Source organism: Coturnix japonica, chromosome 25, assembly GCF_054131305.1.
Source record: "Coturnix japonica strain WE chromosome 25, WE-NBRP24, whole genome shotgun sequence".
NCBI lineage: Eukaryota > Metazoa > Chordata > Aves > Galliformes > Phasianidae > Coturnix > Coturnix japonica.
In genome coordinates this window covers 176,807-203,988 of record NC_140687.1, presented here as the reverse complement: position 1 = coordinate 203,988, position 27,182 = coordinate 176,807, and the positions used below count along the sequence as shown (strand labels likewise).

The following is a 27,182-nucleotide window of genomic DNA, read 5'->3' as shown; positions in this document are numbered from 1 at the left end:
TAGATGGGGTTTAAGGGGGTTAATGGGGTTGGGGTCTGCCCCATAGATGGGTGAGGGAGGGGGTCTGCCCCATAGATGGGGGGTGGAGGGTAGGGGGGGTTAATGGGGTCAGCCTCATAGATGGGGGGCGAGGGGGGTCCTGCCCCATAGATGTGGGGTGGAGGACTGAGATGGGGGGTCTATGGGGTCTCTATGGTCCCTATTGATCCCTATTAATCCCTATGGGTTGCAATGAGTCCTCTGAGCCACTAGGGGGCGCTCTATTAGTCTCTATGGGTTCCTATGGGTCTCTATGGGTCCCTATGGGTCTCTATGGGTCTCTATGGGTCCCTATGTCTCCCTATGGCTCCCAATGAGTCTCTATGTGTCCCTATGGGTCTCTGTGGGTCCCTATTAATCCCTGTGGGTTGCAATGAGTCCTCCAAGCCACTAGGGGGCGCTCTATTGGTTTCTATGTGTCCCTATGGGTCTCTATGTGTCTCTATGGATCTCTATGGGTCTCTATGGGTCCCTATGGGTTCTTATGGGTCTCTATGGGTCTCAATGGTTCCCTATTAATCCCTATGGGTTGCAGTGAGTCCTCCAAGCCACTAGGGGGCGCTCTATTAATCTCTATGGGTCCCTATGGGTCTCTATGGGTCCCTATGGGTCTCTATGGGTCTCTATGGGTCCCTATAGGTCCCTATGGGGTCTCTATGGGTCTCTACGGGTCCCAGTGTCCCCCTATGGGTCCCTATGTGTCCCTATAGGTCCCTATGAGTCTCTATGGGTCTCTATGGGTCTCTGTGGGTCCCTATTAATCCCTGTGGGTTGCAATGAGTCCTCCAAGCCACTAGGGGGCGCTCTATTGGTTTCTATGTGTCCCTATGGGTCTCTATGTGTCTCTATGGATCTCTATGGGTCTCTATGGGTCCCTACTGGTCCCAATGTCCTTATATGGGTCCCTATGTGTCCCTATGGGTCCCTATGGGTCTGTATGTGTCACTTATGGTACCCAATGTCCCTCTATGTGTCCCTATGGGTCCCTATGGGTCTCTATGGGTCTCTATGGGTCCCTATGGGTCCCTATGTGTCTCTATGGGTCCCTATGGGTCTCTATGGGTCTCTATGGGTCCCTATGGGTCCCAATGTGTCTCTATGGGTCCCTATGGGTCTCTATGGGTCTCTATGGGTCCCAATGGCTCCCAATGTCCCCCTATGTTCCACTTATGGGTCTCTATGTGTCCTTATGGGTCCCAATAGCTCTCAATGTCCCCCTATGGGTCTCAGTGTGTCTCCATGGGTCCCAATGTCCCCCTATGTGTCTCTATGGGTCCCTATGTGTCTCTATGGGTCCCTATGGGTCTCTATGTGTCTCTATGGATCTCTATGGATCTCTATGGGTCCCTATGGATTCTTATGGGGTCCCAATGGGTCTCTATGGGTCCCAATGTGCCACTTATGGGTCCCTATGGGTCCTTATGAGGTCTCTATGGGTCCCAATGGCTCTCAGTGTCCCCCTATGGGTCCCTATGAGTCTCTATGGGGTCTCTATGGGTCTCTATGGGTCCCAATGTCCCTCTATGAGTCCCTATGGGTCTCTATGGGTCCATATGGGTCCCTATGGGTCTCTATGGGTCTCAATGTGTCCATATGGGTCTCTATGGGTCCCTATGGGTTTGTATGGGTCCCAATGGCTCCCAATGTCCCCCTATGGGTCTCTATGGGTCCCTATGTGTCTCTATGTGTCTCTATGGGTCTCTATGGGTCCCTATGGGTCCCTATGTGTCCCTATGGGTCTCTATGGTTCTCTATGGGTCTCTATGTGTCCCTATGGGTCTCTATGGGTCCCAATGTCCCCCAGTGTCCCCCTATGGTTCTCTATGGGTCCCTATGGGTCTCTATGTGTTCCTATGGGTCTCTATGGGTCTCTATGGGTCTCTATGGGTCCCTATGGGTCTCTATGGGTCCCTATGGGTCCCTATGTGTCTCTATGTTTCCCTATGGGTCTCTATGGGTCTCTATGGGTCCCTATGGGTCTCTATGGGTCCCTATGGGTCCCTATGTGTCTCTATGGGTCTCTATGGGTCTCTATGGGTCCCTATGGGTCCCAATGTCCCCCTATGTCCCTGTATTGCAGTGTCAGGCCACGCAGGCCGCCTGGTTGTCGGCCATCTTGGCTCGGTGCCCGTCGCCGTCCTTCAGGGCCGCTTCCACCTCTATGAGGGGTACAGCCCCCAGCAGGTGGGTCCTCCAAGGCCTACACAGGCCTCTCTATGGTTCCTCTCTATGGTTCCTCTCTATGGTTCCTCTATATAGTTCCTCTCTATGGTTCCTCTCTATGGTTCTTCTCTATGATCCCTCTCTATGGTTCCAGTCCTCCTACGTCTCTATGATCCCTCCCAGGTCTCTATAGTTCCTCTCTATGATCCCACGTCTCTATGGTACCTCCCAGTCCTCCCACATCTCTATGGTTCCTCTCAATTCCTCTCTATGGTTCCTCTCTATGGTTCCAGTCCTCCCACATCTCTATGGTTCCTCTCTATGATCCCAGGTCTCTATGGTTCCTCCCAGTCCTCCCACGTCTCTATGATCCCTCTCTATGGTTCCCCACCCCCCAAATCTCTATGGTTCCTTCCAGTCCTCCCACCTCTCTATGATCCCTCCCAGGTCTCTATGGTTCTCTGAGTCCTCCCACATCTCTATGGTTCCAGTCCTCCCACCTCTCTATGGTTCCTCCCAGCCAACTCTATGGTTCCTCTGAGTCCTCCTACGTCTCTATGGTCCCTCTCTATGGTTCCTCCCAGTCCTCCCACATCTCTATGTTTCCTCTCAGTCCTCCCACGTCTCTATGGTCCCTCTCTATGATCCCTCCCACCTCTCTATGGTTCTTCTCTATGGTTCCAGTTCTCCTACATCTCTATGGTTCCTCTCTATGGTTCCTCCTAGTCCTCCCACGTCTCTATGGTTCCTCTCTATGATCCCTCCCAGGTCTCTATGGTTCCTCCCGGTCCTCCCAGCTCTCTATGGTTCCTCTCTATGGTTATTCTCTATGGTACCTCCCAGTCCTCCCACCTCTCTATGGTTCCAGTCCTCCCACGTCTCTATGGTTCAACTCTATGGTTCCTCTCTATGGATCCTCTGAGTCCTCCCACATCTCTATGGTTAGTCTCTATGGTTATACTCTATGGTTATTCTCTATGGTAGGTGGTGACTCCCATCCGCACCCTTCGCCTGCTGGGTGTCCATACGCTGGTGCTGACCAACGCGGCTGGAGGACTGCGGCCATGTTTATAGTCCTCCCACCTCTCTATGATCCCTCCCACCTCTCTATGGTTCCTCCCAGTCCTCCCACATCTCTATGATCCCTCTCTATGATCCCATATCTCTATGGTTTCTCTATGTGTTTAATCCATCTCTATGATCCTTCTCTATGGTCCCTCCCATGTCTCTATGGTTCCAGTCCTCCCACGTCTCTATGGTTCTTCTCTATGGTTCCAGTTCTCCTACATCTCTATGATCCCTCTCTATGGTTCCAGTCCTCCCACGTCTCTATGGTTCCTCTCTATGGTTCCTCTCAGTCCTCCCATGTCTCTATGGTTCCTCTCTATGATCCCAGGTCTCTATGGTTCCTCCCAGTCCTCCCACCTATGCTTCCTCCCATCTCTCTATGGCTCCAGTCCTCCCATCTCTCTATTGTTCCAGTCCTCCCACCTCTCTATGATCCCACGTATCTATGGCTCCTCTGAGTCCTCCCACGTCTCTATGGTTCCTCTCTATGGTTCCAGTCCTCCCACCTCTCTATGGTCCCTCTCTATGGTTCCCCCTACAGTCCTCCCACCTATGGTTCCTCCCACCTCTCTATGGTCCCTCCCATGTCTCTATGGTACCTCTGAGTCCTCCCAGGTCTCTATGGTTAGTCTCTATGGTTATACTCTATGGTTATTCTCTATGGTTAATCCATCTCTATGGTAGGTGGTGACCCCCATCCGTACACTGCGGTTACTGGGTGTCCATACGCTGGTGCTGACCAACGCAGCTGGAGGACTGCGGCCATGTTTATAGTCCTCCCACGTCTCTATGATCCCTCTCTATGATCCCACATCTCTATGGTTCCTCTGAGTCCTCCCACCTCTCTATGGTTCCTCTCTATGATCCCAGGTCTCTATGGTTCCTCCCAGTCCTCCCACGTCTCTATGATCCCTCTCTATGATCCCTCCCAGGTCTCTATGGTTCCAGTCCTCCCACCTCTCTATGATCCCTCTCTATGGTTCCTCTGAGTCCTCCTACATCTCTATGGTCCCTCTCTATGGTTCCTCTCTATGGTTCCAGTCCTCCCACCTCTCTATGGTCCCTCCCATGTCTCTGTGGTTCCAGTCCTCCCACCTCTCTATGATCCCTCTCTATGGTTCCTCCCAGTCCTCCCACATCTCTATGGTCCCTCTCTATGAGATCCCTCTCTATGGTTCCTCCCCTCCATCTTTAAAGTCCTCCCACCTCTCTATGGTTCCTCTGAGTCCTCCCACGTCTCTATGGTTCCTCTCTATGGTTCCTCCCAGTCCTCCTTGGTCTCTATGGCTCCAGTCCTCCCACATCTCTATGGTTCCTCTCTATGGTTCCAGTCCTCCTACATCTCTATGGTTCCTCCCAGTCCTCCCACGTCTCTATGGTTCCTCTCTATGATCCCTCCCAGGTCTCTATGGCTCCTTCCAGTCCTCCCACCTCTCTATGATCCCACGTCTCTGTGGTACCTCTGAGTCCTCCCACATCTCTATGGTTCCTCTCTATGGTCCTTCCCACCTCTCTGTTGTTCCAGTCCTCCCACCTCTCTATGATCCCTCCCAGGTCTCTATGGTTCCAGTCCTCCCACATCTCTATGGTTCCTCTGAGTCCTCCCAGGTCTCTATGGTTAGTCTCTATGGTTATTCTCTATGGTTAATCCATCTCTATGGTAGGTGATGACTCCCATCCGCACCCTTCGCCTGCTGGGTGTCCATACGCTGGTGCTGACCAACGCAGCTGGAGGACTGCGGCCATGTTTATAGTCCTCCCACCTCTCTATGATACCTTCCAGGTCTCTATGGTTCCTCCCAGTCCTCCCACATCTCTATGGTCCCTCTCTATGGTTCCTCTCTATGATCCCATGTCTCTATGGTTCCAGTCCTCCCACGTCTCTATGATCCCACGTCTCTATGGTTCCTCTCTATGGTTCCTCTCTATGATTCTTCTCTATGGTTCCTCTGTCCTCTCTATAGTTACAGTCCTCCCACCTCTCTATGGTCCCTCTCTGTGATCCCAGGTCTCTATGGTTCCTCTCTATGATCCCTCCCAGGTCTCTATGGTTCCTACCAGTCCTCCCACGTCTCTATGGTTAGTCTCTATGGTTCCTCTCTATGATCCCAGGTCTCTATAGTTCCTCCCAGTCCTCCCACATCTCTATGATTCCTCTCTATGATCCCTCCCAGGTCTCTATGGTTCCAGTCCTCCTACATCTCTATGATCCCTCACAGGTCTCTATGGTTTCCCCTACAGTCCTCCCACCTATGGTCCCTCCCAGCCAACTCTATGGTACCTCTGAGTCCTCCCACCTCTCTATGGTTAGTCTCTATGGTTAGTCTCTATGGTTATACTCTATGGTTATTCTCTATGGTAGGTGGTGACCCCTATCCGCACACTGCGGTTGCTGGGTGTCCACACGCTGGTGCTGACCAACGCAGCTGGAGGACTGCGGCCATGTTTATAGTCCTCCCACCTCTCTATGATCCCACGTCTCTATGATTCCTCTGAGTCCTCCCACGTCTCTATGGTTCCTCTCTATGGTTCCAGTCCTCCTACATCTCTATGGTTCCAGTCCTCTCACCTCTCTATGATCCCTCCCAGGTCTCTATGGTTCCTCTGAGTCCTCCCACATCTCTATGGTTCCAATCCTCCCACATTTCTATGGTTCCTCCCTATGGTTCCTTCCAGTCCTCCCATCTCTCTATGGTTCCAGTCCTCCCACGTCTCTATGGTTCCTCCCCTCCATCTTTAAAGTCCTCCTACCTCTCAATGGTTCCAGTCCTCCCAGGTCTCTATGGTACCTCTGAGTCCTCCCACGTCTCTATGGTTCCTCTCTATGGTTAATTCATCTCTATGATCCCTCTCTATGATCCCTCCCAGGTCTCTATGGTTCCTCTCAGTCCTCCCATCTCTCTATAGTTCCTCCCAGTCCTCCCACATCTCTATGGTTCCTCTCTATGGTTCCAGTCCTCCTACATCTCTATGATCCCTCCCAGGTCTCTATGGTTCCTCTCAGTCCTTCCATGTCTCTATGGCTCCAGTCCTCCCACCTCTCTATGATCCCAGGTCTCTATGGTTCCTCTGAGTCCTCCCACGTCTCTATGGTCCCTCTCTATGGTTCCTCTCTATGGTTCCTCTGAGTCCTCCCACCTCTCTATGGTTCCTCTCTATGGTTAGTCTCTATGGTTATTCTCTATGGTAGGTGGTGACTCCCATCCGTACACTGCGGTTGCTGGGTGTCCATACGCTGGTGCTGACCAACGCAGCTGGAGGACTGCGGCCATGTTTATAGTCCTCCCACCTCTCTATGATCCCTCCCAGGTCTCTATGGTTCCTCCCAGTCCTCCCACATCTCTATGATCCCTCCCTATGACCCTTCCCAGGTCTCTATGGTTCCTCCCAGTCCTCCCAAGTCTCTATGGTTCCTCTCTATGACCCTTCCCAGGTCTCTATGGTTCCTCCCAGTCCTCCCATCTCTCTATCGTTCCTCTCAGTCCTCCCATGTCTCTATGGCTCCAGTCCTCCCACATCTCTATGGTTCCTCCTAGTCCTCCCATGTCTCTATGGTTCCTCTCTATGATCCCTCTCTATGGTTCCTCCCAGTCCTCCCACCTCTCTATGATCCCTCCCAGGTCTCTATGGTTCCTCTCAGTCCTTCCATGTCTCTATGGCTCCAGTCCTCCCACCTCTCTATGATCCCAGGTCTCTATGGTTCCTCTGAGTCCTCCCACCTCTCTATGATCCCTCTCTATGGTTCCTCTCTATGGTTCCTCTGAGTCCTCCCACCTCTCTATGGTTCAACTCTATGGTTCCTCTCTATGGTTCCTCTGAGTCCTCCCACATCTCTATGGTTCCTCTCTATGGTTATTCTCTATGGTTCCTCTGAGTCCTCCCACATCTCTATGATCCATCTCTATGATCCATCTCTATGGTAGGTTGTTACTCCCATCCGTACCCTTCGCCTGCTGGGTGTCCATACGCTGGTGCTGACCAACGCTGCTGGAGGACTGCGGCCATGTTTCCAGCCGGGTCATTTAATGGTCATCAAGGATCACATCGACTTAATGGGGCTCAGCGGGAGGAACCCGCTGGTGGGACCCAATGATGAGAGGTGGGTCATTAATTAATGGGGTCATTAATTAATGGGGTTAATTAGGGGTTAATTAGCCATTATTAGGGGTATTAATGGGGTTATTAGGGCTATTAATGGGGTATTAGGGCTATTAATGGGGTGTATTAGGGGGTTATAGGGTCATTAATGGGGTCTATTAGTCATTAATGGGGTTATTAGGGGTTATTAGGGCTATTAATGGGTTATTAATGGATTATTAGGGGTTATTAGGGGTAATTAATGGGTTATTAGGGCTATTAATGGGTTATTAATGGGGTTATTAGGGGTTATTAGGGATATTAATGGGGTTATTAGGGGTTATTAGGGCTATTAATGGGGTTATTAATGGGTTATTAGGGCTATTAATGGGGTGTATTAGGGGTTATAGGGTCATTAATGGGGTCTATAAGTCATTAATGGGGTTATTAGGGGTTATTAGGGCTATTAATGGGTTATTAATGGGTTTATTAGGGGTTATTAGGGGGTTATTAGGGCTATTAATGGGGTATTAATGGGTATTAGCGCTATTAATGGGTAATTAGGGATCATTAGAGGCTATTAATGGGGTTATTAATGGGTTATTAATGGGGTATTAGGGCTATTAATGGGGTTATTAGGGGTTATATGGGGTTTTTAATGAGGTATTAATGGGTTATTAGTGGGTTATTAGGGCTATTAATTGGGTTGTTATGGGTTATTAGGGTTATTAATGGGGTTATTAATGGGTTATTAGGGTTATTAATGGGGTATTAGGGGTTATTAGTGGGTTATTAGGGCTATTAATGGGGTTATTAGGGCTATTAATGGGGTTATTAGGGGTTATTAGGGGTTAATTAGCCATTATTAATGGGTTATTAGGGCTATTAATGGGTTATTAGGGGTTATTAGGGCTATTAATGGGTTATTAGGGCTATTAATGGGTTATTAGGGCTATTAATGGGGTTATTAGGATTATTAATGGGTCATTAGTGGGTTTATTAGGGCTATTAATGGGTTATTAATGGGTTATTAGGGGGGTTTATGGGGGTTTATGGGGTTATTAATGGGTTATTAGGGCTATTAATGGGGTATTAATGGGTTATTAGGGGTTATTAGTGGGGTATTAGGGGTAATTAATGGGTTATTAGGGCTATTAATGGGGTTATTAGGGGTTAATTTGCCATTATTAGGGTTATTAGTGGGGTTATTAGGGCTATTAATGGGGTATTAATGGGGTTATTAGGGTTATTAGTGGGGTTATTAGGGGTTATTAGGGGTTAATTAGCCATTATTAATGGGTTATTAGGGGTATTAATGGGTTATTAGGGTTATTAGTGGGTTATTAATGGGTTATTAGGGGTTATTAAAGCTATTAATGAGGTTATTAGGGGTTATTAGGGCTATTAATGGGGTTTTAATGGGTTATTAGGGGTTATTAGGGCTATTAATGGGGTTATTAGGGGTTATTAGTGGGTTATTAGTGGGGTTATTAGGGGTAATTAATGGGTTATTAGGGCTATTAATGAGATATTAGGGGTTAATTAGCCATTATTAGGGTTATTAGTGGGGTTATTAGGGGTATTAATGGGGTATTAGGGCTATTAATGGGTTATTAGGGCTATTAATGGGGTTATTAGGGGTTATTAGGGCTATTATTAGGGCTATTAATGGGGTTATTAGGGCTATTAATGGGGTATTAGTGGGTTATTAGGGTTATTAATGGGGTTATTAGGGGTTATAGGGTCATTAATGGGTCTATAAGTCATTAATGGGGTTATTAGGGGTTATTAGAGGCTATTAATGGGTTATTAATAGGTTATTAAGGCTATTAATGGGTTATTAATGTGTTATTAGGGGTTATTAGGGGGTAATTATGGGGTAATTAGGGGGTAATAAGGGGTTATTAGGGGTATTAATGGGTTATTAATGGGTTATTAGTGGCTATTAATGGGTTATTAGTGGGTTATCAGGGTTATTAATGGGGTTATTAGGGGTAATTAATGGGGTCATCAAGGATCACATCGATTTAATGGGGCTCAGCGGGAGGAACCCGCTGGTGGGACCCAATGATGAGAGGTCATTAATTAATTAATGGATATTAATTAATGGGGTTAATTAGGGGTTATTAGGGGTATTAATGGGTTATTGGGGGTTATTAGGGCTATTAATGGGGTTATTAGGGCTATTAATGGGTTATTAGGGCTATTAATGGGGTTATTAGGGCTATTAATGGGGTATTAGTGGGTTATTAGGGCTATTAATGGGGTATTAATGGGGTATTAGGAGGTAATAAGGGGTTATTAGGGGTTATTAGGGCTATTAATGGGTTATTAATGGGGTATTAGGGGGTAATAAGGGGTTATTAGGGGTTATTAGGGGGTTATTTGGGGGGTTTATGGGGTTATTAGGGCTATTAATGGGGTTATTAGGGGTTATTAGGGGTTAATTAGCCATTATTAATGGGTTATTAGGGGTATTAATGGGTTATTAATGGGTTATTAGGGCTATTAATGGGGTTATTAGGGGTTATTAGGGAGTAATTAGCCATTATTAATGGGGTTATTAGGGCTTATTAGGGTATTAATGGGGTATTAATGGGGTTATTAGGGGATATTAGGGTTATTAATGGGGTATTAGGGGTAATTAATGGGTTATTAGGGCTATTAATTGGGTATTAATGGGTTATTAATGGGTTATTAGGGCTATTAATGGGGTTATTAGGGGTTAATTAGCTATTATTAGGGTTATTAGTGGGGTTATTAGGGGTATTAATGGGGTATTAATGGGTTATTAGAGCTATTAATGGGGTTATTAGTGTTATTAGGGTTATTAATGGGGCTATTAGGGGGTTATTAGGAGTAATTAAGGGTTATTAATGGGTTATTAGGGGTTATTAGGGCTATTAATGGGTTATTAGGGCTATTAATGGGGTTATTAGGATTATTAATGGGGTATTAATGGGGTTATTAGGGGTTATTAGGGTTATTAATGGGGTTATTAGGGTTATTAATGGGTTATTAGGGGTTATTAGGGGTTAATTAGCCATTATTAATGGGTTATTAGGGCTATTAATGGGGTATTAGGGGTTATTAGGGGGGTTTATGGGGGGTTATGGGGTTATTAATGGGTTATTAGGGCTATTAATTGGGTATTAATGGGTTATTAATGGGTTATTAGGGCTATTAATGGGGTCATTAGGGGTTATTAGGGCTATTAATGAGGTTATTAGGGGTTATTAGGGGTAATAAGGGGTTATTAGGGGTTATTAATGGGGTTATTAGGGCTATTAATGGGTATTAATGGGGTTATTAGGGGTTATTAGTGAATTATTAGTGGTTAATAGGGGACTATTAGGGGTTATTAGTGGGTTATTAGGGCTATTAATGGGGTATTAATGGGGTTATTAGGGGTTATTAGTGGGTTATTAATGGGTTATTAGGGCTATTAATGGGTTATTAGGGCTATTAATGGGGTATTAGTGGGTTATTAGGGCTATTAATGGGGTTATTAGGGGGTTTATAGGATTGTTAATGGGGTTTATAAGTCATTAATGGGGTTATTAGGGGTTATTAGGGCTATTAATGGGGTATTAATGGGTTATTAGGGGTTATTAGTGGGTTATTAGGGGCTATTAATGGAATTATTAGGGGTTATTAGGGGTTATTAATGGGTTATTAGGGCTATTAATGGGGTTATTAGGATTATTAATGGGGTATTAATGGGGTTATTAGGGTTATTAGTGGGGTTATTAGGGGTTAATTAGCCATTATTAATGGGTTATTAGGGCTATTAATGGGTTATTAGGGCTATTAATGGGTTATTAGGGCTATTAATGAGGTTATTAGGGCTATTAATGGGTTATTAGGGCTATTAATGGGGTTATTAGGGCTATTAATGGGGTTATTGGGGCTATTAATGGGTTATTAGGGCTATTAATGGGGTTATTAGGGTTATTAATGGGTTATTAGGGCTATTAATGGGGTTATTAGGGCTATTAATGGGGTTATTAGGGGTATTAATGGGTTATTAGGGCTATTAATGGGGTTATTAGGGCTATTAATGGGGTTATTAGGGTTATTAATGGGTTATTAGGGCTATTAATGGGTTATTAGGACTATTAATGGGGTTATTAGGGTTATTAATGGGTTATTAGGGCTATTAATGGGGTTATTAGGGTTATTAATGGGTTATTAGAGCTATTAATGGGGTTATTAGGGCTATTAATGGGTTATTAGGGCTATTAATGGGTTATTAGGGCTATTAATGGGGTTATTAGGGCTATTAATGGGTTATTAGGGCTATTAATGGGTTATTAGGGTTATTAATGGGGTTATTAGGGCTATTAATGGGTTATTAGGGCTATTAATGTGTTATTAGGGCTATTAATGGGTTATTAGGGTTATTAATGGGTTATTAGGGGGGGTTAATGGGGTTATTAGGGGCTATTAGTGGGTTATTAGGGCTATTAATGGAGTTATTAGGGGTTATTAGGGTTATTAATGGGCTATTAAGGGTTATTAGTTGGTTATTAGTGGGTTATTAATGGGTTATTAGGGCTATTAATGGGGTTATTAGGGCTATTAATGGGGTTATTAATGGGGTATTAGAGGCTATTAATGAGGTATTAATGGGTTATTAGGGATTATTAGGGGGTTATTAATGGGTTATTAGGGGTTATTAGTGGGTTATTAGTGCTATTAATGGGGTTATTAATGGGGTATTAGGGGGTTTATAAAGTTGTTAAGGGGTTATTAGCGGTTATTAGGGGGTTATTAGGGCTATTAATGGGTTATTAGTGGGTTATTAGGGGTAATTAATGGGTTATTAGGGGTTATTAGGGGGTATTAGGTCTATTAATGGGTTATTAGGGGTTATTAGGGGTTATTAATGGGTTATTAGGGCTATTAATGGGGTTATTAGGATTATTAATGGGGTATTAATGGGTTTATTAGGGGTTATTAGGGGTTAATTAGCCATTATTAATGGGTTATTAGGGCTATTAATGGGTTATTAATGGATTATTAGGGGGGGTTATGGGGGTTTATGGGGTTATTAATGGGTTATTAGGGCTATTAATGGGGTTATTAATGGGTTATTAGGGGTTATTAGGGTTATTAATGGGTTATTAGGGGTTATTAGGGTTATTAATGGGTTATTAGGGGTTATTAGGGCTATTAATGGGGTTATTAGTGTTATTAGGGGTTAATTAGCCATTATTAATGGGTTATTAGGGCTATTAATGGGGTTATTAATGGGTTATTAGGGGTTATTAGGGTTATTAATGGGTTATTAGGGGTTATTAGGGTTATTAATGGGTTATTAGGGGTTATTAGGGCTATTAATGGGGTTATTAGGGATTATTAGGGGTTAATTAGCCATTATTAATGGGTTATTAGGGGTATTAATGGGTTATTAGGGGTTATTAGGGCTATTAATGGGGTTATTAGGGCTATTAATGGGTTATTAGGGCTATTAATGGGTTATTAGGGCTATTAATGGGTTATTAGGGCTATTAATGGGTTATTAGGGCTATTAATGGGGTTATTAGGGCTATTAATGGGTTATTAGGGCTATTAATGGGGTTATTAGGGCTATTAATGGGTTATTAGGGCTATTAATGGGTTATTAGGGCTATTAATGGGTTATTAGGGCTATTAATGGGTTATTAGGGCTATTAATGGGGTTATTAGGGCTATTAATGGGGTTATTAGGGATTATTAGGGGTTAATTAGCCATTATTAATGGGTTATTAGGGGTATTAATGGGTTATTAGGGGTTATTAGGGCTATTAATGGGGTTATTAGGGCTATTAATGGGTTATTAGGGCTATTAATGGGTTATTAGGGCTATTAATGGGTTATTAGGGCTATTAATGGGTTATTAGGGCTATTAATGGGTTATTAGGGCTATTAATGGGGTTATTAGGGCTATTAATGGGTTATTAGGGCTATTAATGGGGTTATTAGGGCTATTAATGGGTTATTAGGGCTATTAATGGGTTATTAGGGCTATTAATGGGTTATTAGGGCTATTAATGGGTTATTAGGGCTATTAATGGGGTTATTAGGGCTATTAATGGGTTATTAGTGGGTTATTAATGGGTTCTTAATGGGGTCATTAACCATCTCTGCCCCATAGATTCAGGCCCCGTTTACCCCCCATAACCCCATAAAACCCCATAGCCCCCCATAGGGCCCCATAGATGCCCCATATCCCCCCATAGAGACCCCATAGACACCCCATATCCCCCTATATCCCCCCATGTACCCCCATATAACCCCATAGACACCCCATATCCCCCCATATTCCCCCATATTCCCCCTTATACACCTCATATCCCACCATAGTGCCCCATATCCCCCCATAGCTCCCCATAGATGCCCCATATCCCCACATAGATGCCCCATATCCCCCCATAGACACCCCATAGGACCCCCATATAACCCCATAGACACCCCATATCCCCCCATATTCCCCCATATTCCCCCATATACACCCATAGAGACCCATATCCCCCCATAGACACCCCATAGAGCCCCATACACACCCCATAAGGCCACATAGATGCCCCATATCCCCTTCTAGGGCCCCATATCCCCTAATAGACACCCCATATCCCCCCATATACCCTCATATCCCCCCATAGACACCCCATAGGACCCTCATATCCCCCCATATACCCCCATATAACCCCATATACCCACATATAACCCCATATAACCCCATATACCCACATATAACCCCATATAACCCCATAGACACCCCATATCCCCCATAGAGACCAATAGACACCCCATAGGGCCCCATAGAGCTCCATAGACACCCCATATCCCCCCATAGGGCCCATTGAGCCCCATAGACACCCCATATCCCCCTCATAACCCCATATCCCCCCATATAACCCTATATCTCCCCATATAACCCCCATATACCCCCATATACCCCCATAGAGCCCCATACACACCCCATATCCCCCCATAGAGCCCCATAGCCTCCCATAGGGCCCCATAGACACCCCATAGACACCCCATAGAGCCCCATATCCCCCCATAGACACCACATAGAGCCCCATATCCACCAATATCGCCCCATAGAGCCCCATAGACACCCCATATCCCCCCATAGGGCCCCATAGACACCCCATAGAGCCCCATAAGCCCCCGTATCTCCCTATATAACCCCATATACCCCCCATATCCCCCCATATAACCCCATATAACCCCATAGATGCCCCATATCCCCCCATAGAGCCCCATAGACACCCCATAGGGCCCCATAGCCCCCCATATACCCCCCATACCCCCCCATAGAGCCCCATATCTCCCCATATACCCCCATAGACACCCCCTAGAGCCCCATATCCCCCCATAAGGCCCCATAGAGCCCCATAGACACCCCATATCCCCCCATAAGGCCTCATAGAGCCCCATAGACACCCCATAGGGCCCCATAGCCCCCCATATACCCTCCATACCCCCCCATAGGACCCCCATATCCCCCCATAGACACCCCTTAGAGCCCCATAGACATCCCATAGAGCCCCATATCCCCCCATAGAGCCCCATATACCCCCATATAACCCCATAGATGCCCCATAGAGCCCCATATCTCCCCATATAACCCCATATACCCCCCATATCCCCCTATAGAGCCCCATATCCCCACATATCCCCCCATAGGGCCCCATAGCCCCCCATAGCCCCCCATAAATCCCCCCGTATCCCCCATAGAGCCCCATATCTCCCCATATACCCCCATATCCCCCCATATAACCCCATATAACCCCATAGACACCCCATAGACACCCCATAGAGCCCCATATCCCCCTATATCTCCCCATAGACACCCCATAGAGCCCCATATCCCCCCATATCCCCCCATAGACAACCCATAGCCCCCATAGCCCCCCCATAGAGGCCCATATCCCCCATATCCCCCCATATCCCCCCATAAATCCCCCCATATCCCACATAGAGCCCCATATTTCCCCTAATAACCCCATATACCCCCATATAACCCCATAGATGCCCCATAGAGCCCCATATCCCCCCATAGACACCCCATAGAGCCCCATATCTCCCCATATAACCCCTTATACCCCCCATATCCCCCCATAGAGCCCCATATCCCCACATATCCCCCCCATAGAGCTACATAGACACCCCATAGGGCCCCATAGCCCTCCATATACCCCCCATACCCCCCCATAGAGCCCCATATCTCCCCATATACCCCCATATACCCCCATAGACACCCCCTAGAGCCCCATATCCCCCCATAAGGCCCCATAGAGCCCCATAGACACCCCATATCCCCCCATAAGGCCTCATAGAGCCCCATAGACACCCCATAGGGCCCCATAGCCCCCCATATACCCTCCATACCCCCCCATAGGACCCCCATATCCCCCCATAGACACCCCTTAGAGCCCCATAGACATCCCATAGAGCCCCATATCCCCCCATAGAGCCCCATATCCCCCCATATTCCCCCATAGACACCCCACAGAGCCCCATATCTCTCCATATAACCCCTTATACCCCCCATATCCCCCCATAGATGCCCCATATCCCCCCATAGACACCCCATAGAGCCCCATATCCACCCATATCCCCTCATAGACACCCCATAGAGCCCCATATCCCCCATATCCCCCCATAAATCCCCCCATATCCACCCATAGAGCCCCATAGAGCTCCATAGAGCCCCATATCCCCCTATATCCCCCCATAAATCCCCCCATATCCCCCATAGAGCCCCATATTTCCCCTAATAACCCCATATACCCCCCATATCCCCCCATAGAGCCCCATATCCCCACATATCCCCCCATAGGGCCCCATAGACACCCCATAGAGCCCCATATCCCTCCATAGGGCCCCATATCCCCCCATAGACACCCCATAGAGCCCCATATCCCCCCATATCCCCCCACAGAGCCCCATAGACACCCCATAGAGCCCCATAGAACCCCATAGACACCCCATAGGGCCTCATAGACACCCCATATCCCCCTATATCCCCCCATATCCCCACATATCCCCCCATATGGCCCCATAGACACCCCACAGAGCCCCATAGAGCCCCATATCCCCACATATCCCCCCATAGGGCCCCACAGACACCCCATAGAGCCCCATATCCATCCATAGAGCCCCACAGACACCCCATAGGGCCCCATATCCACCCATATCCCCTCATAGACACCCCATAGAGCCCCATATCCCCCCATAGGGCCCCATATCCCCCCATATCCCCCCATAGACACCCCATAGGACCACTATAAGCCCCCATATCCCCCCAGTAACCCCATATATTCCCATATAACCCCCATAAAAACCCCATAACCCCATCCGTGCCCCATAGATTCGGGCCCCGTTTCCCTCCTATGGGGGATCTGTACGACCCGGAGCTGAGGAAGCTGACGTTGGCTTTGAGCCCCCCCGAATTGAGGGCCAAGGAAGGGGTCTACGTCGGGGTCGGGGGGCCCAGCTACGAGACCCCGGCTGAGTGTCGCATGTTGAAGAGCCTGGGGGCTGATGCTGTGGGTCAGTATGTGGGGCAGGGGGATATGGGGGGATATAGGCTGATATGGGGCTCTATGGGGGGATATGGGGTGTCTATGGGGCTCTATGGGGTGTTTATGGGGGGATATGGGGCTCTATGGGGCTCTATGGGGGGATATGGGGTGTCTATGGGGGGATATGGGGCGATATGGGGCCCTTTGGGGTGTCTATGGGGGGATATGGGGGGATATAGGGGGATATGGGGTGTCTATGGGGCTCTATGGGGCTCTATGTGGGGATATGGGGCCCTATGGGGTGTCTATGGGGGGATATGGGGGGATATGAGGTGTCTATGGGGCTCTATGGGGGGATATGGGGCTCTATGGGGTGTCTATGGGGGGATATGGGGCTCTATGGGGTGTCTATGGGGGGATATGGGGGGATATGGGGTGTCTATGGGGCTCTATGGGATGTCTATGGGGGAATATGGGGCTCTATGGGGTGTCTATGGGGCTCTATGGGGTGTCTATGGGGCTCTATGGGGCTCTAAGGGGTGTCTATGGGGCTCTATGGGTCTCTATGGGGTGATATGTGGGGTCTACGTCGGGGTCGGGGGGCCCAGCTACGAGACCCCGGCTGAGTGTCGCATGTTGAAGAGCCTGGGGGCTGATGCTGTGGGTCAGTATGGGGGTCTATGGGGTGTCTATTGGTCTCTATGGGGGGATATGGGGTGTCTATGGGGCTCTATGGGGTGTCTATGGGGCTCTATGGGGGGATATGGGGTGTCTATGGGGCTCTATGGGTCCCTAAGGGGTGTCTATGGGGGGATATGGGGTGTCTATGGGGGGATATGGTGCCCTATGGGGTGTCTATGGGTCTTTATGGGGTGATATGGGGCTCTATGGTGTGTCTATGGGGCTCTATGGGGTGTCTATGGGGCTCTATGGTGTGTCTATGGGGCTCTATGGGGTGTCTATGGGGCTCTATGGGTCTCTATGGGGTGATATGTGGGGTCTACGTCGGGGTCGGGGGGCCCAGCTACGAGACCCCGGCTGAGTGTCGCATGTTGAAGAGCCTGGGGGCTGATGCTGTGGGTCAGTATGTGGGGCAGGGGGTTGGGAGTCACATATGGGGTTTCTATGGGGCTCTATGGGGCCCTAAGGGGTGTCTATGGGGAGATAGGGGTGTCTATGGGGCTCTATGGGGGGATATGGGGCTCTATGGGGTGTCTATGGGGGGATATGGGGGGATATGAGGTGTCTATGGGGCTCTATGGGGTGTCTATGGGGTTCTATGTGGCCCTATGGGGTGTCTGTTGGTCTATATGGGGGGATATGGGATGTCTATGGGGCCCTATGGGGCTCTATGGGGTGCCTATGGGGCTCTATGTGGCCCTATGGGTTGTCTACGGGGCTCTATGGGGTGTCTGTGGGGGGATATGGGGCTCTATGGGGCTCTATGGGTCTCTATGGGGTGATATGTGGGGTCTACGTCGGGGTCGGGGGGCCCAGCTACGAGACCCCGGCTGAGTGTCGCATGTTGAAGAGCCTGAGGGCTGATGCTGTGGGTCAGTATGTGGGGCAGGGCAATAATAGGGGGGATATGGGGGGATATAGGGGGATATGGGGCTCTATGGGGGTATATGGGGTGTCTATGGGGGGATATGGGGGGTCTATGGGGTGATATGGGGTGTCTGTGAGGGGACATGGGGCCCTATAGGGCTCTATGGGGTGATATGGGACCCTATGGGGTGTCTATGGGGCTCTATGGGGCCCTATGGGGGGATATGGGGCTCTATGGGGGGATATGAGGTGTCTATGGGGCTCTATGGGGTGTGTATGTGGGGATATGGGGCTCTATGGGGGGATATGGGGCTCTATGGGGTGTCTATGGGGGGATATGGGGGGATATGGGGCGTCTATGGGGCTCTATGGGGGGATATGGGGCCCTATGGTGTGTCTATGGGGGGATATGGGGCTCTATGGGGTGTCTATGGGGCTCTATGGGGGTATATGTGGTGTCTATGGGGAGATATGGGGCTCTATGGGGTCTCTGTGGGGCTCTATGGGGCTCTATGGGGTGTCTATGGGGCTCTATGTGGTGTCTATGGGGCTCTATGGGGCTCTATGGGGTGATATGTGGGGTCTACGTTGGGGTCGGGGGGCCCAGCTACGAGACCCCGGCTGAGTGTCGCATGTTGAAGAGCCTGGGGGCTGATGCTGTGGGTCAGTATGTGGGGCAGGGGATGATATGGGTCTCTATGGGGTCCTATGGGGGGATATGGAGGGATATGGGGTGTCTATGGGGCCCTATGGGGGGATATGGGGGGTCTATGGGGGGATATTGGGCCCTATGGGGTGTCTATGGGGGGATATGGGGCTCTATGGGGCTCTATGGGGGGATATGGGGTGTCTATGGGGAGATATGGGACGATATGGGGCCCTTTGGGGTGTCTATGGGGGGATATGGGGGGATATAGGGGGATATGGGGTGTCTATGGGGCTCTATGGGGCCCTATGTGGGGATATGGGGCTCTATGGGGGGATATGGGGCTCTATGGGATGTCTATGGGGGGATATGGGGGGATATGGGGTGTCTATGGGGCTCTATGGGGGGATATGGGGCGTCTATGGGGCTCTATGGGGGGATATGGGGTGTCTATGGGGGAATATGGGGGGATATGGGGTGTCTATGGGGCTCTATGGGGTGTCTATGGGGGGATATGGGGTGTCTATGGGGCTCTATGGGGGGATATGGGGGAATACAGGGTGTCTATGGGGCCCTATGGGGTGATATGGGGCCCTAGGGGGTGTCTATGGGGAGATATAGGGGGATATGGGGTGTCTATGGGGCTCTATGGGGTGTCTATGGGGGAATATGGGGCTCTATGGGGCTCTATGGGGGGATATGGGGTGTCTATGGGGCTCTATGGTGCCTTATGGGGGTATATGGGGGGATATAGGGGTCCTATGGGGTGTCTATGGGGCTCTATGGGGCCCTAAGGGGTGTCTATGGGGCTCTATGGGACTCTATGGGGCTCTATGGGGCACTATGGGGTGTCTATGGGGCTCTATGGGGAGTTATGGGGTGATATAGGGGTCCCCATATCCATCCCATCTCCCCCCCATATCCTCCCCTTCTCCTTCCCATGTCCTTAGCGTGCCCTTAGCATGTCCTTAGCATGTGCTTCCCATATCCATCCCATATCCCTCCCCATATCCTCCCTATACCCTCCTATTCTCCTTAGCGTGTCCTTCCCATGTCCTTAGCGTGTCCTTCCCATGTCCTCCCCATATCCATCCCATAACCTCCCCATATCATCCTCATGTCCTTAGCATGTCCTTAGCATGTTCTACCCCCCTCTCTACCCCATATCCATCCCATGTTCTCCCCATATCTCCCCCATATCCATCCCATATCCCTCCCCATCTCCTCCCCTTCTCCTCCCCATGTCCTTAGCGTGTCCTTAGCATGTCCTTCCCATGTCCTCCCCATATCCATCCCATATCCTCCCTATATCCTCCGCATATCCACCCCATATCCATCCCATAACCTCCCCATATACTCCCCATGTCCTTAGCGTGTCCTTTCCATGTTCTTCCCATATCTTCCCCATATCTCTCCATATCCATCCCATATCTCCCCCATATCTTCCCCATATCTCCCCCATATCTCTCCATATCCATCCCATACCCTCCCCATATCCTCCCCATCTCCTTCCCATGTCCTTAGCGTGTCCTTAGCATGTTTTTAGCATGTCCTTCCCATGTTCTTCCCATATCTCCCCCATATCCGTCCCATATCTCCCGCATATCTCTCCATATCCATCCCATACCCTCCCCATGTCCTTAGCGTGTCCTTAGCATGTCCTTCCCATGTCCTCCCCATATCCATCCCATATCTCCTCCATATCCATCCCATATCTCCCCCATACCCTCCCTATATCCTCCCTATACCCTTCCCATACCGTCCCCTTCACCTTAGTGTGTCCTTAGCGTGTCCTTAGCATGTCCTTCCCATGTCCTCCCCATATCCCTCCCATATCTCCCCCATATCCTTCCCATGTCCTTAGCATGTTCTACCCCCCTCTCTACCCCATATCTCCCCATATCCATCCCATACCCTCCCTATACCCTTCCCATGTCCTTAGAGTGTCCTTAGCATGTCCTTAGCATGTTCTACCCTCCTCTCTACCCCATATCCATCCCATATCTCCCCCATATCCATCCCATATCCCTCCCCATCTCCTCCCCATACCCTCCCCATGTCCTTAGCATGTCCTTCCCATGTTCTTCCCATATCTTCCCCATATCTCTCCATATCCATCCCATATCTCCCCCATATCTTCCCCATATCTCCCCCATATCTCCCCCATATCTATCCATATCCATCCCATACCCTTCCCATGTCCTTACCGTGTCCTTAGCGTGTCCTTCCCATGTCCTCCCCATATCCATCCCATATCTCCCCCATATCCATCCCATCTCCTCCCAATATCCTCCCCATACTCTCACCATACCCTCCCCATGTCCTTAGCGTGTCCTTAGCATGTCCTTCCCATGTCCTCCCCATATCCATCCCATAACCTCCCCATATCATCCCCATGTCCTTAGCGTGTCCTTAGCATGTTCTTCCCCCCTCTCTACCCCATATCCATCCAATATCCTCCCCATACCCTCCCCATATCCTTAGCATGTCCTTACCGTGTCCTTAGCATGTCCTTCCCATGTTCTCCCCATAGGCATGAGCACGGTATCGGAGGCCGTAGCCGCCCGTCATTGCGGTTTACGTCTCCTCGGACTCTCCCTTATCACCAACGCGGCTCCGGGTTCAAACGAATCCGGTTCCGGTGACACCGATGATGGTCCAACCGGACACCAAGAGGTTCTGGAAGCTGCTCAAGCCGGTGCCCGGCACCTCAGGGCCCTTCTAATGGCATTGGCACCGCGTTTGGATATGGAACACGCTTAGGACACGCTAAGGACACGCTAAGGAGCGAAACGGCATGAAATCATCTCGAAATCGTTGGAGAATCTGCCACGTTTGGACTTGGAACACGCTTTGAACATGCTTAGGACATGCTTAGAACATGCTTAGAACACGCTTAGAACATGCTAAGGGGGTGTTGTGGGTGAGAATTGGCAGGGAATCATGATGAAATCCTTGTGAAAACAGCCTGAATTTGGAGATTCCACCTTGTTTGGATATGGAACACGCTTAGGACACGCTAAGGACACGCTAAGGAGCGAAACGGCATGAAATCATCTCGAAATCGTTGGAGAATCTGCCATGTTTGGACTTGGAACACGCTTAGGACATGCTTAGACATGCTTATAACATGCTTAGACATGCTTAGAACATGCTTAGAACACGCCTAGAACATGCTAAGGGGGTGTTATAGGAGAGAATTGGCAGGAAATCATGATGAAATCCTTGTGAAAACCATGAAACACGCTTAGAACATGCTTAGAACACGCTTAGAACATGCTTAGAACACACTTAGAACATGCTTAGGACATGCTTAGAACATGCTTATAACACAGAACACGCTTAGAACATGCTAAGGGGGTGTTGTGGGAGAGAATTGGCAGGAAATCATGTTGAAATCCTTGTGAAAACAGCCTGAATTTGGAGATTCCACCTTGTTTGGATATGGAACACGCTTAGGACACGCTAAGGACACGCTAAGGAGCGAAACGGCATGAAATCATCTTGAAATTGTTGGAGAATCTGCCACGTTTGGACTTGGAACACGCTTAGGACATGCTTAGGACACGCTTAGACACGCTTAGAAGATGCATAGACATGCTTAGAACACGCTTAGAACATGCTTATAACACAGAACACGCTTAGAACATGCTTAGAACACGGTTAGAACATGCTAAGGGGGTGTTATGGGAGAGAATTGGCAGGAAATCATGATGAAATCCTTGTGAAAACAGCTTGAATTTGGAGATTCCACCTTGTTTGGATATGGAACATGCTTAGGACACGCTAAGGACACGCTAAGGAGCGAAACGGCATGAAATCATCTCGAAATCCATGGAGAATCTGCCACGTTTGGACTTGGAACACGCTTAGAACATGCTTAGAACACACTTAGGACACGCTTAGAACATGCTTAGAACACGCTTAGAACATGCTAAGGGGGTGTTATGGGAGACAATTGGCAGGAAATAATGATGAAATCCTTGTGAAAACCATGGAACACGCTTAGAACATGCTTAGAACACGCTTAGAACATGCTAAGGGGGTGTAATGGGACAGAATTGGCAGGAAATCATGATGAAATCCTTGTGAAAACAGCCTGAATTTGGAGAATCTGCAAAGTTCAGACTTGGAACATGCTTAGAACACGCTTAGAACACGCTTAGAACACGCTTAGAACACACTTAGGACACACTTAGAACGCGCTTAGGGGGGACACAGGATGAAATCATTGTGAAAACAGCCTGAATTTGGAGACTACACCTCATTTGGACACTGAACATGCTTAGAACATGCTTAGAACACGCTAAGAACACACTAAGAATCAAAACTGCATGAAATCATCATGAAATCCTTGGGAAAACAACCTGAATTTGGAGATTGAACCTCATTTGGACACTGAACATGCTTAGAACACACTTAGAACATGCTTAGGACACATGTAGAACACGCTAAGGGGGAACACGGGATGAAATCCTTGTGAAAACAGCCTGATTTTGGAGATTCCACCTTGTTCGGACATGGAACACGCTTAGAACAGGCTAAGAACATGCCTAGAACATGCTAAGAACACGCTAAGAACACATTAAGTAGCAAAATGGCATGAAACCATCATGAAAACAGCCTGAAATTGAAGATTTCGCCTTGTTTGGACTCCGAACACGCTTAGAACACGCTTAGATCATGCTTGGAACAAGCCTGGAACACGCTTAAGGCATGTTATAGGAGAGAACCATCATGAAATCCGTCTGGAAGGCGTTGTGTGTTCTTAACATGTTCTTAGCATGTTCTTAGCATGTTTGACAGGGATTCATTGTGGGTTCTTAGCATGATCTTAGCATGTTCTTAGTGTTTTCTTAGCGTGTTCTTAATATGTTTGACTGAGATTGATCGCAGGTTCTTAGTATGTTCTTATCATGATCGTAGTGTGTTCTTACCATATTCTTAACGTGTTCTTAGCATGTGAGGCTGAGATATATGGCAGGTTCTTGCCATGTTCTTAGCATGTTCTTAGCACATATGGCTGTGATTCATTGCTGGTTCTTAGCATGTTCTTACCATGTTTGGCTGGGATTCATCGCAGGTTCTTAGCATGATCTCAGTATGTTCTTAGGGTCTTCTTAGCGTGTTCTTAGCATGTTTGGCTGGGATTCATCGCGGGTTCTTAGCATGATCTAAGCAAGTATGTTCTTAGTGTCTTCGTAGCGTGTTCTTAGCATGTTTGGCTCTGATTCATCACGGGTTCTTAGTATGTTCGTATCATGTTCTTGCCATGTTTGGCTGGGATTCATCACAGGTTCTTAGCATGATCTTAGTATGTTCTTAGCATGTTAAACTGGAATTCATCGCGGTTTCTTACCATGTTCTTAGCGTGTTAAGATGGGGCTCATCACGGGTTCTTAGCATGTTCTTAGCATGTGCACTGTGTGGGTCGGTGGCGTGGCGGAAGAGCACTGTGACCATCCCATGTTAATCCCATGTTAATCCCATGTTGATCCCATGTTAATCCCATGTTAATCCCATGTCCATCCCGTGTCGATCCCATGTCCATCCCGTGTCAATCCCATGTTAATCCCATGTTGATCCCATGTTGGATTTACTGCTGTACTCATCTCCGTCCCATGTTAATCCCATGTCAATCCCATGTTAATCCCATGTTAATCCCATGTTGATCCCATGTTAATCCCATGTTTGATTAACTGCTGTACTCATCTCTGTCCCATGTTAATCCCATGTTAATCCCATGTTAATCCCATGTTGATCCCATGTAAACCCCATGTTGATCTCATGTTGACTCAGTGCTGTATTCATCTCAGTCCCATGTTAATCCCATGTCGATCCCATGTTAATCCCATGTTGATCCCATGTTAATCCCATGTTGGCTGCCTACAGGTCACGTGACCATCCCATGTTAATTCCATGTTAATCCCATGTTGGCTGCCTATAGGTCACATGACCATCCCATGTTAATCCCATGTTAATCCCATGTTGGCTGCCTACAGGTCACGTGACCATCCCATGTAGATCCTATGTAGATCCCATGTAAATTGCCTATAGATCACGTGACCATCCCATGTTAATCCAATGTAAATTGCCTAAAGGTCACGTGACCGTCCCGTGTTCGTTGTGTGTTATTCACATGTGCCTCATTGACACATCAGCACTTAATTCCATGTTAATCCCATGTCAATCCCGTGTTAATCCCATGTCCATCCCATGTTGATCCCATGTTAATCCCATGTCAATCCCGTGTAGATCCCATGTTAATCCCAAGTCCACCCCATGTCGATCCCGTGTTAATCCCATGTTGATCCCGTGTAGATCCCATGTTAATCCCATGTCAATCCCATGTTGATTCCGTGTCCATCCCATGTTGGCTGCCTACAGGTCACGTGACCATTCCATGTTAATCCCATGCAAACTGCCTATCGGTCACGTGACCATCCCATGTAATTCCCATGTAAATCCCATGTAAATCCCATGTAAATCCCATGTAAATCCCATGTTGGCTGCCTACAGGTCACGTGATCATCCCATGTCCATCCCATGTAGATCCCGTGTAGATCCCATGTCGATCCCATGTTGATCCCATGTTGATCCCGTGTAGATCCCATGTTAATCCCGTGTTAATCCCATGTTGACTCCACAAGGACCAACCTCCCCCTTTAATTAACCCCCTCTTAATTAAACCCCCATGAATTAACCCCCTCCATTAATTATTCCCCCTTAATTAACGCCCCCCAATTAACCCCCAGGTTAATTAACCCCCTCCTTAATTAACCCTCCCATTAATTATCCCCCCATTAATTAACCTCATCATTAATTAACCCTCCCCTTAATTAACTCCCCCATTCATTAACCCCCTCCTTAATTAACCCCCTCCTTAATTAACCTCCTCTTAATTAACCCCCATCATTAATTAACCCCGCCCCATTAATAAACTCTCCCCTTAATTAACTCTCCCATTAATTAACCCCCATTAATTAACCCCCATTAATTAATCCCCCTGTTAATTAACGCCCCCCTTAATTAACCCCATTAATTAACCCCCCCATTAATTAATCCCTCCCATTAATTAACCCTATTAATTAGCCCTCCCCTTAATTAACTACCCCAATGAAGCCCCCTGTTAATTAACACCCCACTTAATTAACCCCCCCATTAATTAACCCCCCTCCTTAATTAACTCTCACCATTAATTAACCTCCTCTTAATTAACACCCCCCATTAATTAACCCCCCATTAATTAACCCCATTAATTAACCCCCATTAATTAACCCCCCCCTTCATTAACCCCATTAATTAATTAACCCTTCCCTTAATTAACTCCCCCAATAAAGCCCCCTGTTAATTAACACCCCCCCTTAATTAACTCCCCCATTAATTAACCCCCCCATTAATTAAACCCCCCAATTAATTAAACCCCCTTTAATTAACATCTTAATTAACCCCTTCCTTAATTAACCCTCCCCTTAATTACCCCTCCCCATTAATTAACACCCCCCCCCTTCATTATGGGACCACTTAATTAAGTCAATGTGATTAATAAAGGCGCCGTGGGAACAACGTTATGCAAATGAGGCCCGTGTGGGAACATTGTTATGCAAATGAGGCCAGCGTGGGAACCGTGTTATGCAAATGAGGCCCCGTGGGCGTTAATTACAGGGCGCGGTTCGTTAGCGTTAATTAAGGGGGAGGGATGGGGGGACATTAGGGGGGTTAATGAGGGGAATTTTGGGGTAAAATGGGGGATTTTGGGTTAATTAGAGGTTAATTAGGGTTAATTAGGTGTTAATTAGGGGTTAATTAGGGATAATTAGGGGTAATTAAGGGGTAATTGGGGGTTAATTAGGGGGAAATTGGGGTATTTTGTGGGATTTTAAGGTAAAAATGGGGGATTTTGGGGTTATTTGGGGTATTTGGGGTAATTAGTGGGTAATTAGGGTTAATTAGGGGTTAATTAGTTGTAATTAGGGTTAATTAGGGGTTAATTAGGGGTAATTGGGGTTTAATTAGGGGGAAATTGGGGTATTTTGTGGGGATTTGGAGTAAAAATGGGGGATTTTGGGGTTATTTGGGGTATTTGGGGGGTAATTAGTGGGTAATTAGGGGTTAATTAG

The 27,182-nt window shown here is 47.9% G+C and overlaps 1 protein-coding gene across 1 annotated transcript in view; it reads left to right on the top strand.

Annotated features, from left to right (window-relative positions):
* PNP (purine nucleoside phosphorylase) overlaps positions 1–25,172 on the top strand; it is a 35,540-nt gene extending 10,368 nt beyond the window's left edge. Inside the window, exons 3-6 of the mRNA XM_085523894.1 lie at positions 2,120–2,223; positions 7,194–7,369; positions 16,715–16,896; positions 21,596–25,172. Coding sequence (XP_085380020.1) covers positions 2,120–2,223; positions 7,194–7,369; positions 16,715–16,896; positions 21,596–21,825 — 692 coding nt within the window. The 3' untranslated portion in view covers positions 21,826–25,172. The remainder of the gene's footprint in view (positions 1–2,119; positions 2,224–7,193; positions 7,370–16,714; positions 16,897–21,595) is intronic.
* Positions 25,173–27,182: the final 2,010 nt, after the last annotated feature.